The sequence below is a fragment of the Cavia porcellus genome, unplaced genomic scaffold (assembly GCF_034190915.1).
Source record: "Cavia porcellus strain 051 isolate PalLab524CR breed Dunkin Hartley unplaced genomic scaffold, mCavPor4.1 scaffold_25, whole genome shotgun sequence".
In the NCBI taxonomy this organism is placed as follows: domain Eukaryota; kingdom Metazoa; phylum Chordata; class Mammalia; order Rodentia; family Caviidae; genus Cavia; species Cavia porcellus.
The window spans coordinates 11,471,415-11,489,262 of NW_026947508.1; the positions used below are offsets into that span (position 1 = coordinate 11,471,415).

Consider the following 17,848-nt stretch of genomic DNA (forward strand, 5'->3'; position numbering starts at 1 on the left):
TTGTTTATTGAGAAACAGCTATCATGTGATGAAGAGGTCACAGGGAGCCGGGGTTCAGATTGCTGGGCCCTGATGGGGATAGGAAAGATTCGCCATCCCTTTCTAGGTTGATGGGGATCTAGCAGAGTTTGAAGAGGGAATGGCATTATCTGATCAGGTGGGAAACTGTCATCCTGTTTTATACCATGTTACTTCCCAGTGCTTTATGCTAATTTATGTAATAGATTATTACATCTTTTCTTGTTGTAGCTTGTTCATGCCGAAAGACCTCTCACAGACAACCACAGATCACTGGCTTCTTATGGCTTGAAAGATGGGGACGTGGTGATTTTACGACAGAAGGAGAATGCAGACCCTCGACCTGCAGTGCAGTTCCCAAGTAAGAAAACCTAACGTTTAGCAGTCCCAACGCTAACCTCCATAGGGAGCAGAGTGTATGGTTCTGAGTTTCCGATTGGCTTTGGATTCCGAGCCCCAGGACACAGAACCTGCCTCTGCCTACTGTGGAACCTTGGGCAAGTTACTTGACTTCTCTCAGTTTTTTCCTCTTCTATAAGATAGGCGCCAGATCTTAGAGCTGATGTGAGAATAATGCATGTGAAGCCTTCAGCATGTTGCTGCCCTTGGTGAAAGTTAGCCTTTGTTGCGATCAGTGAATCTATCCAGGGAAGGACCAGTGGGTGAACCTGTAGTTTCTAAGAGCAGCCTTGTTTTGGGGGAGCATTTTTAGCTAGCCAAGCACTTGCACCTGCATTTCTCATGCTCTAGTAACTTAGTTGTGGGGGAAGACTTCCCACCTTACAGTCATTTTCATTAGCATGTGTGTGAAGCTCAGGTTTTAAGTGATCATCAGAGTTACCCAGCTGTAGTCTCTGCGCTCGGGAGGCTAAGGCAGGAGGATCGTGAATTCAAGGCCACTCAGGACTACGTTGTGAGATACTGTCCTAAAAAAACAAAAAGAAAAACTTACACAGAGTGGTTGTCCCCTATCAGCTGTTACCATTCAAGAAGAATCTTACCTAACTTGGGTGACCCATCCAGAGTAGGTGTTTATAGGCGAGAGTCTGCATTTGGAGTTAATGTGTACCTGAGTAGTTTGTAGAATTGAGTGAATGTGGTGTGGATGTATGTGCTCATTTGATGGTGAGAGGATCCATAGCTTTCTTTAGATGCTCAGATTCACAAGGTCCTGATGTGGAAAACCTTGAAATGCATTAGTTTTTAGTACTTCCTGCTATTCTGGTAGAATTATAATTACTTTCTTTCATGGTAGCAGGGACTAACCTCAGGGCCCCGTGCATATTAGGCAAGCAGTATACCACCGAGCTACATCCCCAACCCTTTAAAAAAAAATTTTTTTTTTGAGGCAAGATTTTGCTAAGTTCCCAGACTGACCTCGAGGTTACAGTCCTCCTGCCTCAGCCTACAGACTAGTTAGCTGTGCACCACAGTGCCCAGCTGGTAGATGTCCTCAAACAGTTTCTGCCTCTGAGTCATGTGTTTAAAGTATGTGCTAAAGGTTGATACGTGTCTGGGGTGATAACCAGCTTCAGCTGGGTGCACAGTGATTCCATTCAGTCTGAAACTGGAGCGACTCGAGACCATCAGATGCTGGCTTCCTCAGATCTGGATTGCATTAGCCCCTTGGGGCCACGGCTGAGTTTCAGAACGAGCAGTGGTTCAGGGATGCCAGTTGGTAAAAAGCAAATCTTCCTGTCTTTCTTCGGTTAATGTGACATTGTTAGCACCAGGAAGTCACTGCTTTTTTTCTATGCTGTCTCCACATGGACAAGACAACCTGTATGTAGTCAGGAAATAAAGTTTACAAAGTGAACAAGTTTTCAAAGATTATTCTGAAATGAATGGACTCTCAAGATAGTATGTCCTAGAAGTAGAGATAAACTTTCTTGACTTGCAAATAAGGCGCACCCTAATCATCACAAACCTTGCGGAGGTTGTGTGGTCTCCACCCTCTCCCCGCTTGGGTGTTCTCGTCCCCTCTCTGAAGGTGCGTACTGACTGCCAGGCGAAGTCTGTGTGACGACACGGCTGGCTGAGCACATGCTGTAAGTTGTAAGGCTGAAACCTTACACTTGGGTTTGAACATTCCCTTTTTGTATGTGAGGGCCAAAAGGCCTCAGAATGGTCCTGTATTTGCAACAGTTTAGATCATTAAATTTATTTTGGGGGTTTGGAAAAAAATGTAATTTGCTCTAAGGATATACTTCAATGGTTTGTAGTGTATTCAGAGTTGTCCAGCCATCGTCACGATTAATTTTAGTTCATTTTTATTACCAGTACTGAGTAGTACTCATTACCTCTTTACCAGTAAGCTCAAGTCTGCATTCTATCTCTGTGTTTACCTATTCTGGACATTCCGTGGATGTGGAGTCGTGCAGTGTGTGAGTCGTTTGAAGAGGGATTAGTGCGCCCATGCTTTGCTTTGCTTTTAATAAGGTCAGCTCAGCCTAGGATATAGAACCTGGCAGGGAGCCTCCTAATTTCCTCAGGCATAAGAAGAGTTAGCCTCTGGTGCGTGTAAGAGTATAAATTCAAAGAACCCTTAAGAACTCCCCAGGGCTGGTGGCGCACACCTGTAATCCCAGCACCTGGATTAGTTGATAGAATTCTAGAACTCAAATCTACCTAGACAGGCCCCCTTTGTTTACTTCTTTTTCCTGTTTTGTAGCAGCAAATAAGCCAGGTTCTGGGCAGGAAAATTACTGAGTTCACAGCCAGCATAGACTGCAGTTCAAGGCCACCATGAACTACTAGGGAGACTCTGTCTTTTCTTTTTTCTTTGTTTAACATCCATTGATTCTGTGTTTACTTGACACTGATAGTACTCTTTACTCCAAGAGCCAGAGCTCTTTGAAACATATATCAAACCAGACTAGGATTTTTCTCAAGAAGAACATTCAAAATTGTGTGATTTCATGTGTTGAGAGGGCTTTTGATACCTGGGAGGATATTGTATAACCCCAAATGTCTTAGTCACTTTCTGTGTCACTGACACAAATACCCAGCGCCCACAACTTAGAGGAGCGATTCCTTTGACTCACAGGGACAGTCGGAAGCAGCAGCAACAGGTGGAAGTTGCTCATGGCATTGAGGAAGCAGAGACAAAGGAGGAGCCTAAGGGGAGACACCTTCCCAGGGCGCGCCCCACCACCTGCCCCTCTCAGCGAGGCTCCACTTGCTGATAGGTCAGCTGCAGCACCCATGTCCAGTCCTTCTGAAACCCCTGCCTGGGAGCCTTCGGGGAACATGCTTGACGTAAACCGGAATACCTAGAATTTGGGGTTACTGCCACTGCCTGCCTGTCTTTCTTTCTGTCCTTTCCTGTCCAGGACCTCACAGATTGCATCTATATATTCAAAGTAGAGGATGTGCAGGGGAGAGGCCTGAGGATATCTGAGGTTGCCGTTAGCTACTGTTATGTGCCGCATGTGAGCAAGTGTTCGGTTCCTTCAGCACGAGTTTTTGTGGAGTGAGCTGAGTAAACTTGATTGATTGCCCCCTCCCCCAACAGACTTACCACGGATAGACTTCAGCAGCATAGCTGTGCCTGGCACGTCAAGACCCCGCCAGCGCCCGGCAGCAGGCGCACAGCAGCCCCACTCATCTGCTGGAGAGATAGCGTCCTCTCCTCAGGGCTTGGACAACCCAGCCCTTCTCCGAGACATGCTGCTGGCCAACCCGCATGAGCTGTCCTTGCTGAAGGAGCGCAACCCGCCCCTGGCAGAAGCCCTGCTCAGCGGAGACCTCGGTAAGCTTGTCCATTTGGGAGGCTGTCGGGCTGCCCTGGGGTGAAGAGATAGTTCACAGTGAGTGCAAAGACTCCAGCAAGTGGTACATTCAAACCACTGTCTTGTGTGATTTGTTGAACACATCTAATATGTGTCTGCGAGCAGTAATCAGTATTCATTCGTGTCAGAGCCTGGGGTAATTGGCAACCATGATAGGATTCTAGAACTCAGTTTAGACTGGCTCCCTTTGTTTACTTTTTTTTGTCCCTCTTTTTAGCGAAGCATGTAAGCCAGGTTCTGATATTTTGACTTGTTCACTTAGATCAGTGGTGGCAAACCTATGGCACATGTGCCGCAGCAAGCTTTTAGGTTCCCTGAAAGCTTTAAAGATTCACTGTTACTGACTGAGGTCCTCAGTTAAAGCTCACCAGCAAGATGCCAGCTGAGTTACTCTTGGTTCCAGAGCACATCTGCAGTGCCGTCAGCTGACTGTCCCTGGTGTCTTCCTCCCCAGGTTCAAGTGGCAACATGGTTGCTGCCAGCTGTTTGGAGCTGTGTTGGAGCCATTCTTTTATTAAACAAAATATTTATTTTAAGCTTTCTGGAGTTACCAGGTTTTCTCTACTTTTCTCTCGTTTTGATTTTGGGGTTATGCAGCTATGCAGGTTAAATTTTTAAACCATAATAGACACCTAACTCTTACCATTTGACTTTTTCCCCTCTGGCACTAAGAATTGAACCCAAGGCTTTACACATGCAAGGCACACACTCTACCATTGAGTCACATCCCAAGCCTTTTTTTTTTTTTTTTTTTTTCAGGCCGACCTTGAACTCACTTTGTAGCCCAGGCTGGTCTCGAACTCGCAATAATCCTCTTGTATCAGCCTCCTGAGTGCTGAGATTACATGCATGAGCCACCACGCCCGGCCATCCCAAGCCTTTTTTAATCTTATTTTTGAGACAAGGTCTCGCTAAGTTGCCCAGACTGACTTTGAACTTTACTCTGTTTCTGCCTCAGCCTCCCAAATAGCTAGAATTACAGGCATGTTCTGCCATGTCCAGCATTTGACTATTGTTCCCTACACTTACCTACAAGGAAGTGCACAGATTTTAAGTACTAGAGTCATTGAGTTGTTTTTTTGTTTGTTGCTTCGTTTTTCTGAGGCAGGATTTTGCTATGTAGTTCAGACTGGCTTTGAACTCACCCCAGGCTGACCTCAAACTCGTGTCAATTGTCCTGCCTCAGCCTCCCAGGTGCTGGGATAACAGGCATGCACCACCATGCCTGGCACAATTTATTTTTGACAAAGTCCTGTAACCCCAGTCAAGATGCAGATCATGTCTATCACCCCAGAAGTTTCTGTTGTTCTCTCTTCCACTCAGTTTCCTCCTGTTGTTCTCATAATCATTGTGGGTTCATTTTTCCTGTTTTTGAATTTGGTGAATGGAATCATAGAGGCAGTACCTTTGGTCAAGCTGCTTTCACTCCGTTTTTAGGTCTACCCATGTTACTTATGTCGTTAGTTGAAATGACCATTATCTTGATTTAATTTTTTATGTCGACATAACTAATCATCAAAGACCATGTGGCAGTATGTTTAGCCTTATGCATTTAAATGTGCCACCATTTAAGAAATAAGAAAATAGACTTTTTTTTTTTTTTTGGTCTTTGTCTTTTTCTTTTTTATCGGTACCGGGGATCGAACTCACGACCACACACTTGCAAGACAGGCGCTTATGCCGCTGAGCTAAATCCCCAGCCCCTAGAAAGTAGACTTTCACTAGCACACATCATGGACTATCTTCTCTTCTCCATCAGAGAAGAGAAGAATATGATTAGATTAATAGTGGTTTACACATTACCTGGTTTAAGGCAGAGTATTATAAAACCAAGCTAGAAGAAGAAAAAGAAGATTATATATCTAGTACTGTGTTTTGTCCTAGGTCATAGGATAACAGGGACAGTGGGAAGGAGAGAAGTGGAGACCTGTATCTGGCCCACAGATAGACTTTCCTCACTGAGTTACTGGAAAGTTGTTATCTGAGTGAAAACAATCCAGTGGGTAACTTGTAAGAATAAGTTTGTGAATAAGGTTTCTTTACTGAACTTAAATGAAGAAATCGCATTGCCTTTAGGGAATAGAATGCAAGTGCTTGTTTTTTAAGCATCCCTGCTACATTTTTTATGGCTGTATTCTGGAAAATGTTTGGAATGGAACAGAACTGATAAAAAATGCAAATGTTGAGGCCAGGGATTTAGCTCACCGGCAGAAGTGCCTGCCTGGCAAGCATAAGGTTGTGAGTTTGTTCTCCAGTACCCAAAAAAAAGAAGAAAGAAAGAAGCAAATATGCAGGCATGGTGAGACATGCATATAATCCCAGCACTTAGGAAGCAGAAGCAGGATCATTGTGAGTTTAAGGCCAGCCTGAATCACATAGTGGGGCTGTGTATCCAAAAAAAAAAGAAAAAAGAAAATGGAGTGGAGTTGAAGATTGTCCTCCCTTATTTTTGTAGAGAGATTTTCCAGAGTCCTGGTAGAGCAGCAGCAGGACCGAGCCCGGAGAGAGCAAGAAAGGATCCGTCTCTTTTCTGCTGACCCCTTTGATCTTGAAGCTCAGGCAAAGATAGAAGAGGATATCAGGTAATGATCCATCCACCTAAAGAGCAAGCCTGAGAACATCCAGGTTTCCCAAAGTGCAGGTCACCTGGCATTATCTGGACGTCTGTGTATAGTAGCCTCCCTGTAATAACCTCAGTCTTTTAGGTAATTCTGTCCTGTGCCATTTTCCACGCCCTTTGATCCAGCATGACAAGGTACAGGTGCCTGATTTAATAACTCTCTTTCCTCTAAACCTTTCTGACACTGTGACTAGCAGACTGTTGTTACAGCAGCTCCAGGCAGATGACCCGGGATGCAGCCAGGAGCCCTGTCTGGTGCCATGCTAGGCTGGTTACCTCTGCAGACTTGTGGTTAAATCTGGGGCTTGATGGTAATCGGATTAGAGAGACGTCTGCACAGGTGGATTCTTGTAGTTCCAAGTCTGCCTTCCCCTTCTGCTGTTTCTATAGTGCAGTGGTCTTCATCTGGGCTGCTTTGAAGCTACCTTTTGAAATTGCAGACACTGGCCCTCCACCCAAATCTGATGAATCAGAATCTTTACCTAGGCAGGGATGACGTACTGATGCAAGCCGTGGCCCCATCATCAGTTACAAACAAAATTCTGTTCAAGTAACATGGCTGATGCTCTCCCTGCCGCTATTTAGTTTTGTTGCTGATTGTAAAGATATTAGTTCAATTAAGGAAAAATAAACACACAGGCTAACAAACAGAAAACTAGTCCCAGCACTTGAAAGACTGAGGCAGGAAGATCTGTTTGAGTTTGAGACCAGCTGGGCTACAAAATGAGCTCAAGGCCAGCCTGAACTACGGAGTTGAGACCCTGTCTCAAAAAGAAAAAAAAAAAGCATACTTCTGTTTGAGTGAGTAAGATAGGGATTTTTAGGGGCTGTGTTATCATTTTTGGTTACTTAACTAAAGCCTGACTTGGTTATACTATACTACCATCTTGGGAGCTAAATAGTTGTTTTCTGAATTCTCAGGCTACGTTTGAAATCAGAGCAATGTAAATTGTGTGCCAGAATCAGTAGACGGCCTTATATTGTTTTTAAGTGCTCCCATTCATGATAGCAGCTATTGATGAGTATCTTTGAGAAACATCTCACTAGTTAAATCTATCCCGAGAAAAGGAAAATATTTATGTTCTCCCTACTAGGCCACGTTGCCGTAGAAAGGAGAACTGATGTTGGCTTCAGAGTAGTTGCATGCAGAGCTGGGCACGGTGGTGCCTCTCAGGCCAACAGGGGAGGCTGAGTCAGAAAGACCAGTTGGTGCTACATTGTGAGGCCCATCTCAAAATATTAAAAACAAGTTGTGTTTAACTCAGGCAGCAGTAGAGGTAGCAAGACCTCAGAGCAGAGTGTAACTGAGCTCTTGGAAAACAAGAAGCGAAATGGAGCATGTCCAGGTGGCTTGTTTCTTCTTGGGATTGGGGTGCAGGAAACCGGGTACTACCCCCTTTTTCTTCCCATTCTGAATGCACACCCCAGTCCTCATGCATACCAGGCAAGCTCCCTCCCACTGAGCAGCACTCCACCTGTGCACCCCTGCTCATGAAGGACACAGCCGAGCTGGATGTGGTGGCACACCTGCAGCCCCAGCACGTGGGATTACAGGTGAGCCTGAGGCACGGTTATAAATTTGAGTCCCATCTGGGCAGTTTAGCAAGATCCTGTCTCGAAAGAAGTATGTAAGTTGAAGGAGAAAACTTTGTGCCGCTGAAGAGACATGTGGAACCCAGAATAGTCAGAGTACCTAGTGTTGTCTAAGAGCATTTTTTTCTTTGCCAAAACTCACTTGGGTTAGTCATTGACAGGTTAGGACACTCAATTTTAGAGTGTATCTTAGTTAAGTAGTGAAATAAAAGGTGTATACTTATATCAGCTGCCTGTTTTTTGTTTGTTTGTTTGAGTCTTTTGAGACAGAGTCTCACTATGCAGTTCAGGCTTGCCTTGAGCTTGCCTTGTAGCCACAACTGGTTTTAAACTTGCAAAGATCCTCTTGCCTCAGCCTGCAGAGTGCTGAGATTACAGGCATGCACCACCATACCCCGCTCCTGTTCAGGTTTTATGTGGCACACAATGCCACCAATTATACAGGGCATGTGTACACTGGGGTGTAACAGTTTACCTGTTTGCCTAACAAAATTAAACAAGGCAGCTTTATTTCTGGAAAGTTCTGTATTTTATTACAGAATGGCTGATTAAGCCATGAGTTCATTTGAGCTTGAGTATAACTACAAAAAGGACAGCACTATAAATTTAGAGTTAAGGATCAGCAGACTTTTTAAAGGCTAGAGAGTAAATACTTGAAGCTCTCAGGCCGTATGAGCTCTGTTGCGCATGTTCACCTCTGTCACTGCCATGTGAAAGCTGGCCTAGAAGATGGGCTAGTGTGTGAGTGCATGGTGTTGCTGTCTCCCATAAATTCATTTACACAGATAGTTAGCAGCCTGGTTCACAGTGTAGTTCACCTCAAGGCTTGAACCCTGTTCTCTTACTCTCTCAGTCATCAAGTAAGTTGCCTGGCCATGTTGCTTGTTTTTTTTTCCCCCCCATTACATTTTTGTTTTGTTTCATTTTGGGTACTGGGAATTGAACTTGCCAGGCAGGCATTTACACCCCCGAGCTAAACCCCCAGCTCTCCGCATTACTGTTTTTTGTTTTTTTAATCTTTTTTTTTTTTTGGTAGTGTTGGGGATTTAACCTAGGGCCTTATGCATGCAAGGCACAAGCTCTGCCACTGAGCCACATCCCCAGCCCCCGAATTACATTTTTTAAATTTTTATTTATTTATTTATTTTTGGTACCGGGAATCGAACTCATGACCATGCACTTGCAAGGTAGGTGCTTATGCCACTGAGCTAAATCCCCAGCCCCTCAAATTACATTTTTAAAGAAAGGATTTGATAGGTTCAGTGAACTATGATTCATGTGTATACTTTTAAGTGATAAAAGACACACTTTTTTTTTTTTTGTAGCATGAGGGATTGAACCCAGGGCCTCATGCATGTTAGGTTAGGTAAACTCTCTATCTCTGAGCTACACCCTTTTTATTTTCTTTTTTTGAAGTGAGTTCTCATTTTAACTTGGCCCAGGCTGACCAAACTTGGGGTCGATTCCCTTCTTTTCCTTCCCCAGGAGCTGTGATCAGCTGTTAGATGCATTTTTGGCCCGTGTTGTGCTGTGTGCCCTGTACCTCTGAGCACTCTGTTAGGAGGGAATTATTACCCTGACTCACATATTGGAAAACCTGTTCTTGGAGAAGAAGTAGCTGGTGCCGCAGCAGCAATTGAAATATTTCTATATCGTCTTTGCATACTTCCTGATGGACTAGGCATAGGAAATATATTCCAGGATCCAGTTAATCTTCAGTTAAGATTGAAGCATTCATGAAACCCTTGACATTCTACAGAATAAAAACAGCTGACCATGCACTCTGTTTTCTTATTTCTGAGCTTATAAAGGGATTTTAATTGTCTTATATGAGGGTAATTTTTATGCCTTCAGTTTTTTTATCAGCTGTGTGTCTTACCACCTCCTACTAAGTCACCCATTGCAGGACAGAACACTAATTTCCATCCCATGACTCAGTTCTATTTAGGGCAAAAGATATGTACAAATCTGTTTTTAATACTGTAAGTTTGCAGCAGATTGATCTTCCTGGAAATAGTGCTTTTAGTGCACCTGGTTTGGTTTTGTTACAGGCAACAGAACATTGAGGAGAACATGACGATAGCTATGGAAGAAGCTCCTGAAAGCTTTGGCCAAGTGGTGATGCTTTATATTAACTGCAAAGTGAACGGGCATCCTGTGAAAGCCTTTGTTGACTCAGGTGATGTCTCCGTTTTTTGTGTCCCCCCACCCCACCCCGACATCCTGCTCTGCACCATAGGAAAAGGGGACAGAATACTCAAAACTTTAATGGGAAAAATTTATTGTGGCTCACACTTTGTAGAAGTCTTGCTCCAAGGCAGGGTGGCATGGCAGAGGAGAAAGAGCTCATAGCATGGTAAGCAGAGGCAAGGAGAGGTGGAGAGGAGAGGAAGGGGGCTCTTCCAGGGCCCGCCCCCAGTGACCACCACCTCTGATCAGGCTTCACCTCTCAGCATCACATTTAGCTGTGAACTCATCAGTAGACTAATCCATCCATGATTGTCACACCCCCATGATCCTGTCACCTCCCCAGAGCCCGTTAAGAGCATGGGAGGCTTTGAGGGGACATCCAGATATCCAGACTGTAACAGGGCCACTCTCGGTGGATGACTACGGTCCTTTGAACTGGTAACGAGCCTGGGAGTTGACTTGCTTCACTTACTGGTTTTCTTGCTGGTTGTAGATTTATTTCTCAAATCGTATGTTGACCAGTTCTGCATTTTTCCATGTCTCTTTTATCTTGCTGTGTTCCCTTAGTTGTTATCCTGAGTTTTTGAGTTACTTTTGTAAGAAATTGAGACCAGTAGGTGTAGAATAAGGAGCTTAAGAAGGAGCTTCGTGGGCAGTAGGTCAGGTATTCATGGTGGTCTGCATGCCAGTGCTTTGCTATTAGTCATGTAAGGATGAGTGGGCCACCTTCCTGCACTTAGAATTCATGACCAGGTGAGACAGGAAACTTGCCACTCACGGGCTCAGGTAGCCCTTGCTGTCTGGCACTGTGTCTTAGCAGAGCACGATGGATGGATGGGTGGATGGATGGGTGGATACATAGAGCAAGCAAGCACTTGTGAGCACCTCATGGCTGTGTCACAGTGGCCTTATGCGTCTTACTGTGTATTTCAGTGGGCTGGAAGGTGCAGTGACTTCCTGGAATAGAAAAATTGGCTCAGATGCCTTCTTCATTATCCACAGCTACTTGAGCTCATGCTAGGTTTCAGCTCTTGGTAGGAGTTTGCAACTTCAGGTGCAGACACTTTCTTGGGAGAAGTAAGTCTTGCTTCCTGAGTTTAAAAAGTGTCTGCTGAAGGGGCTGGGGATTTAGCTCAGCAGCATAAGCACCTGCCTTACAAGCAGGCGGTTGTGAGTTCGATTCCCGGTACCGATAAAAATGAAAAAGACAAAAAAAAAAAAAAAAGTGTCTGCTGAGTGCTGTTTGCAGTGCCTGGTGCTGGGTTTGGTGGTGAGATTTAGTAGCTGGAGCATCAGAGTGCTGTGAGTGAATCAGGCAAATACATAAGGCCATCGAGCGTTCCTCATCCCTAGCTGTGTGCCAGGCCATCTTAGTCCATTTTATTTCATCCCGTGAGCTGTGTTCTACTGACTAAGTGTAGGGAGGTGAAGCCTCTCCCAGTCTGGAGTCTAAGTGGTGCTTGGTACTAGAACTCTTCACCGCTGTGTGAGCCTCTGTGGGGGTCCGGAGGACACAGAGACCTCATGCTCACTCTGTTCAGTGTGCACAGCAGTGCATTCCCAAAGACAGCACTTCGGTTTGGGACTCAGAGCTCAGGGTTGATAAAAGGTAGAGAAAGAAGCCTCTCGTCCTGGCTCACTTTAGTTAAACCAGTAAGTGGCTTTTATGGAGTGAGGTGAGGAGGGTGAGAGGAAAGAAACAATGTTCCCAAATTGCTTTTTCTTTGGTTAGCTCTGGGCCTTCTTGAATCTTCTTGAATGCCAAGAGCTTTCAGCCCCCATAGTGCCTAGGGTACCTAAGGTGCAAGGTGCACAGGAGGTATCAGAATTGAAGCACGGGGAGAGCCCAGAGGGGAGGTATGTCTTGAGCTGGGCCGAAGCACAGTGAAACTCAGAGAAAGCAAGAATTCAAAGGGGCCCTTGATAGGCTAAGGCAGTGGAAGCAGAGGAGATGCACACCTGTGCACAGACATACTAGAGTGGGGCACTTGGGCTGGAAACCAGCAGCGAGGCCGGAAGGAGGCGGGACCTGAGGCTGTGGCAGTTGGTCCAAAATAGACCCACAAAGTGGAAACGGGCACAGGCTGCCGTTCGGATGACATAAGCTAAGCGGTTAGAGGACAACTGAAGGCAGAGAACCTAGAGGGCTCTCTCCCCTGAAGGTTATAACTGTGTCCTTGCTGTAAATCACATGTTCAGAGTGGTTGGGAGCCAGAAGTGTTGTCCACTTGCAGTGGAGAGGTTATGAGCTAGATGGAAAGCTACGGTTAGGAGGGGCAGGGCAGAGTTTGAGAGCAGAGAGAGGGCGGAGGCATCAACTGTGAACTATGCCCGGGTTCTAGGACTGCAAGAAAGTCATTCCAAAGCAAAGATAGAGAAGTCCAAAGTGAGAATTCCGGCGGGGGTGGGGAGGAGGCCATACCTCTCTGCTCTTGGTAGAAGTGTCCAGCACACCCGGAGCACGGAGCTAGAGTTAAGAGAAAGATGCGGGCTGCAAGTAAAGATTGGTGACAGGCTTGTCTTTAATATGCGCTGACTAGCTGAGGACATGGACCTCAGAGTGGGAGGGACACCTTAAACACCCTCAGCCCTAAAGAAAGAAGGCCCAGTCGCTGCTGGCACAGCGTGATGAGCACGCTTCACACTTCTGGGAGACTACGGGACTTCTTTAAAGGAGGAATTGTGTTGGGGATTGAACCCAGAGCCCTGCCCATGCCAGCACTGTAGCACGGGGCTATAAGCCAGCCCTAGAAGGTATTTTTTAAATGGTGAACTGTAGTGTCCCAAAGTTTGAAATAAAAATAACTTGAGAAAACACTTAGCCGTTCAGTGAGAACCTTTCTGTGTGTAAAGTGCTGCTTAATTTAGCATTGCCATCTGTAGACATCATCATTTGAACTTGAAAGGTAGTTTTGTTTTCTGTTGATAAAGTTTTTGGTTTTGGCAGGAGCTGGTGAGAACAGGGTCTTGCTACCTGGTTTTGAACTCACTCTGATCCTTCTGCCTCAGCCTCCTGAGTGCCAATATTACAGGCGTCCCTACCACATCAAGCTATTATTGATAAAGTTTTAAATATCACTTAATAGCTAGGCATGGTGGCACATGCCTGTAATTCCCTATGAGGTTGAGCAGAAAGATCATAAGTTTGAGACCAGCCTGGACTACATATCAAGAACCCTATCTTAAAATTATTACTTGCAGCAAAATAAATGTTTGCTCCCTCATAGTCAGATTTCCATAATATGTTTCAGATTCCATTGTGGAACTAAAACTTAAAGGGCAATGGGGCACCTGCTAGGGAAGAGAGATGTTAGAAATAAAGCCTGAGCCAGGCGTAGTGGCACATGCTTATAATCTCAGCATTTGGAAAGCTGAGGCAGGAGGATGGCTGCAAGTTCAAGCCCAGCCTCGGCTACATAGTTCAAGGACAACTGAGCCGCATGGTGGGACACTGTCTCACCTGGGGGTATAGTTGTTTTCTGCCTAATTCTTGGTGCTATATTTTGAGTCTTGCTACAGATGTGGATTTTGTTTTTATTATATGATGATTCTTTCTCCTTGCAGGTGCCCAGATGACTATTATGAGTCAAGCCTGTGCAGAAAGGTGTAACATAATGAGACTGGTGGACCGGCGGTGGGCAGGGATTGCCAAAGGAGTGGGCACCCAGAAGATTATTGGAAGGGTACACCTAGGTGAGTGGAGGCAGCAGGAATAGCTTCTTTTGTAGATTATTTGTAGCATACTGGGTTTTAGAAGTTTTGGGAGTTTTAAAAGTTTTGTTTTTTTGCATCTGATTCACAAACTTTAATTCCCAGGAATTTGAAATCCTATGTTTCACCAGGGCTATACATAGTATGTGTTTGTTACCAAAAAAACTGCACACTTCTATTTCCTGCTCCTCAGAGATAATCCCTCTTCATTATTTTGATTTCTTTCAGTTAACTTTTCTTTTTTTGTACCAGGGATAAACTCATGACCTCCTTCTTGCAAAGCAGGCTCTTACACCCCTGAGCTAAATCCCAGCCCTTAGCTACTATTTCTAAGTAACATTTATTTTGCTGTTTACTGATATGACTCTGAATGCTTTTGAGAGCTGAGCTGTCTGACTAAATATAATTGCTTTTCTGTTAGAATTCATAACTGTCCTTCTGCGGGGTCATTTTTTTGTGCATTTTGACCTCATATACTTTGCTATTTGTATAAATCTCTAAATAAGCCAGGGCCTATGAGATCTTGTCTTACATTTCATCCTGTGCGTCTTCTAGAAACCTGCTGAGGAAAGGTGGGACGGAGGAAATGGAGGCCTTGAATATCAGACATGCCTTTTGCCTTCATTCTGCCGACTGGCTGTTTTGGAAATGATTTTTCTTCCACAGTTGTAAGGCATTGTTCTTCGCCTTTCCATTGTCACTGTCTCATAAAGAAGCCACCTGCTGCTTTCATTCTTTATCCCTTTCTCTTTTTTGCAACTTGTAGATTTGACCTCGATGGAGAGCTTTTTGTTGTTTTTGACCAGGGTGTGTTGGTGTGCTTGGGTATGGCTCTTTATCTGCTAGTATCCAGTACGAGTATTTGATGACCTTTGCAGTCTAAAATCTCCTGTCCTTGGGGCAGGGGATTTAGCTGAGTGCCTGCCTGGTGAGCATGAGGTCTTGAGTTTGATCCTCAGTACCAAAAACCCCAAAAACTCATGTCCTTTATTTCTAGAGCTGTTCCTTGAGGTATTTGTTTATTTGTTTGCTTATGTATTGTAGTCCTAGGGATGGAACCCAGGACCTTGCAAATGCTAAGTAAGTGTGCCACAACTCCACCCCCCTGGCATTTTTTCTCTTTTTGTACAGCGCTGGGGATTGAACCCAAGGCTTCACACTGGGCTGTATCCCCAGTTCCATTTTGTTTTTTGAGACAGAGTCTCACTAAATTGCTCAGACTTGGGATTCTCCAGAGTACTGCAGTCAAACCTAGAGCCTCTGCCTGCCATGTGAGTGCTCTACAGCTGCGCTGCACCCCAGCCCTGTGCACTTATTTTCCTTGTAATGGGTCATTTAATGTGTAACGTTTTATGCTCAATTTTAATAATACTCAAGACATTTTCCCCTAGTGTCACTTTATGTTTCATACGCATCACGTGTTATATGGATTTAATCCAAGTTTTGGGATATGTTTTTCCCTCCAGTAATTTTAACATTGCAGTGGGTTTTAGTGTGATTTGTTTGTTTGTTTTTTGGATGCCCATTATGATTTTTCCCCCCACTTAGTCAAAATTCCTTTAAGTGAAACTAGCAAGTCAAAATTGTGTCTAGCTGGGTGTGGTAGCACACACCTATGATCCCAGCACTCTGAAGAGGCTGAGTCAGGAGGATCACTGCAAGTTCCAGCCACCCTAGGCCACATAGCAAGTCTAGGACAGCCTGAACTACATAGCAAGACACCCTGTCTCCCCTCCCCCTAACTAACAATTGAAGGGCAGCCTAGTGAGATCTTGTCTTAAATTGTAAAACAAATTGAAAAGGGCTGAGGATGTCACTCAGCCTTAGAGTGCCCCAGGTTCATCCCAGTACATGATGTCATGGGAATAAACACAAACTGAGGACACGTTAACACCTAGAACTAATGAAGACTTAATCCTCTTAAATATATGGATGTGTATGTTCAACTCAGAAAGAAGAGATAAAAATTTATAGCGATAACTTCAACAAGAAAGCCAGTTAGGGGCCGAGCTCAAGTGCCTGCCTCGTAAGCACAAGGTTGTAAGTTTGATCCCTATACCAAAAAAAGGAAAAGAAATCCAACCTAGGGGGCTGAGCTGGGGGCTTACCTCAGTGGCAGAAGTGCCTGCCTGGCAAGTGCAAGGTTGTAAATTCATTCTCTGGCACCAAAAAAAAAAAAAAAAAAAAAAAAAAATGAGTGCCCACGATTTAGTTCAGTAATATAAGCACCTGCATGGCAAATGCAAGATCATTAGTTTGATCCCTGGTACAAAAAAAAAATCCAAAGATCCAACCTATCTCTCCACTTCTGTCCAGGTGCTTGATAAACATGAAAACTTCCCTTGCCGCATTAATTGGCCAGATAATAAAATCACTGCCAAATTAACAAAGGCTTACATCTACTAATCATAAGTGTTGCTAAGAAGATGAACAATGGAAACTGAGGTAGTGCTAGGAACATTTAATAAAAAATTCAGCAGCACCAGCAGAGTCAAGCATAATTTCCCCCGGAACCTTCTGATTCCACCTCCTAGGATAACTTTAGAGAAACTCTGGTGCACGCAGGAGAATGTACAGGAGTATTCATGGTGCCACTGCTTAGGTCAGCAGCAACTCGATGCCACCTGAGGAGTGCAGTAGCTGTGCATAAATCACCATGGGGCATCAGGTGTGCAGCGCTGACGGGGAAGTGAGAGAAACTTGGAATGTATCTCAAAATACTTATTGAGTGAGAGGCAAATTACTTCATAATCATAAAATAAACTGTATATTGTTTCTATCTACCGAACTGAGAAAAAGCTGGGAATGATTAGCACAGAATCCAGGCTGGTTAAGAGAGTAGGGGAAGCAGTAAGTTCAGGTAATGAAGAATGAAACAGAGAACCATTTTGTTTGGTTTTGTTTTGCTCTGTTTTTTAAATAAACTCCCTTAGTACTTTGGAATGAAGCCAAGGCCTTTGCACTGAGTTACGTTACCAACCCTTTTAATTTGTTTTAATTTTGAGACAGGGTCTTTCAGGGCCCTTAAGATGCACAGGCTGGGCTCAAACTTGCAATCCTCCTGCCTCAGCCTTCAGAGTGCCAGAATTATAAGCGTGGATCTCTGTGCCTAGCTCTTCTGTTAGTTTTCTATTTCTTTTTAGTTTTGTTTCTGTTTTTGAGACAGGGTCTTGCATGTAGTTTAGGCTGGTCTTGAGCTCTTTATAAAGCCAGGCTGGTCTCCAACTCTCTAGGATCCTCCTGCCTCAACCTCCCAAGTACTGAAATGACAGGCGACACCATACCTGATAGTTTTCTGTTTCTTAACCTGGGTGTTTATTTTATTCTGCTTTATACATTCATCTCATGTACTGTTCTGTTTGCAAAATACTTTCCTTTAAAACCAGAAGAGTAATGAAAGAGTCAAAGCAAGAGGCTCCAAGCAAGACATACCTTGATATTTGTTGCCTCTCGTTTAACAAATAGGAACTTGATTATAACAGGCAGTAATAAACCACTTTTTTTGTGTTGCTTTGATTTTTTTTTTTTTTTTTTGCTTTTGTTTTTTCAAGACAGAGTCTTTTGCTATGCAGTTCAGGCTGGCCTTGAATTCTCTCGCACACACTGGCCTCAAACTCAGTGATCCTCCTGCCTCAGCTTCCTGGGTGCTAGGTTTACAGACTTGTGCTGTCAGACTGGCAATAAAATCAGTTTTTAATATAGGTTAATTTAAAAGATGAAAACATACAGATTTTAATTCCCTTTTTAAAACCTTTTGTAAGTGTTTGGGACGCAGGTGGTTAAGTTGGCTTTACTGTGATTTTTGACCCTTTAATGCCTGCTTTCCTCTACCTGCACACATCACCTCCTGGCGCCCCACAGTAAGCCACGCGTTCTGGGGAGTAGTTCCGCTGTACCCACTTCATGAGCTGGGGCCCTGTTGGCT

At 44.4% G+C, this 17,848-nt stretch overlaps 1 protein-coding gene across 5 annotated transcripts in view; it reads left to right on the forward strand.

Annotated features, from left to right (window-relative positions):
* Ddi2 (DNA damage inducible 1 homolog 2) overlaps positions 1-17,848 on the forward strand; it is a 44,629-nt gene that overhangs the window by 9,142 nt on the left and 17,639 nt on the right. For 4 of the 5 annotated variants that reach the window (XM_063235556.1, XM_063235558.1, XM_063235559.1 and 1 more), the window contains exons 2-6: positions 250-379; positions 3,533-3,769; positions 6,265-6,391; positions 10,074-10,201; positions 13,777-13,905. In XM_063235556.1, coding sequence (XP_063091626.1) covers positions 250-379; positions 3,533-3,769; positions 6,265-6,391; positions 10,074-10,201; positions 13,777-13,905 — 751 coding nt within the window. Of the gene's footprint in view, positions 1-249; positions 380-3,532; positions 3,770-6,264; positions 6,392-7,857; positions 7,984-10,073; positions 10,202-13,776; positions 13,906-17,848 lie in introns of those variants that run through there. The other variant, XM_013154046.3, reaches the window with a different exon arrangement.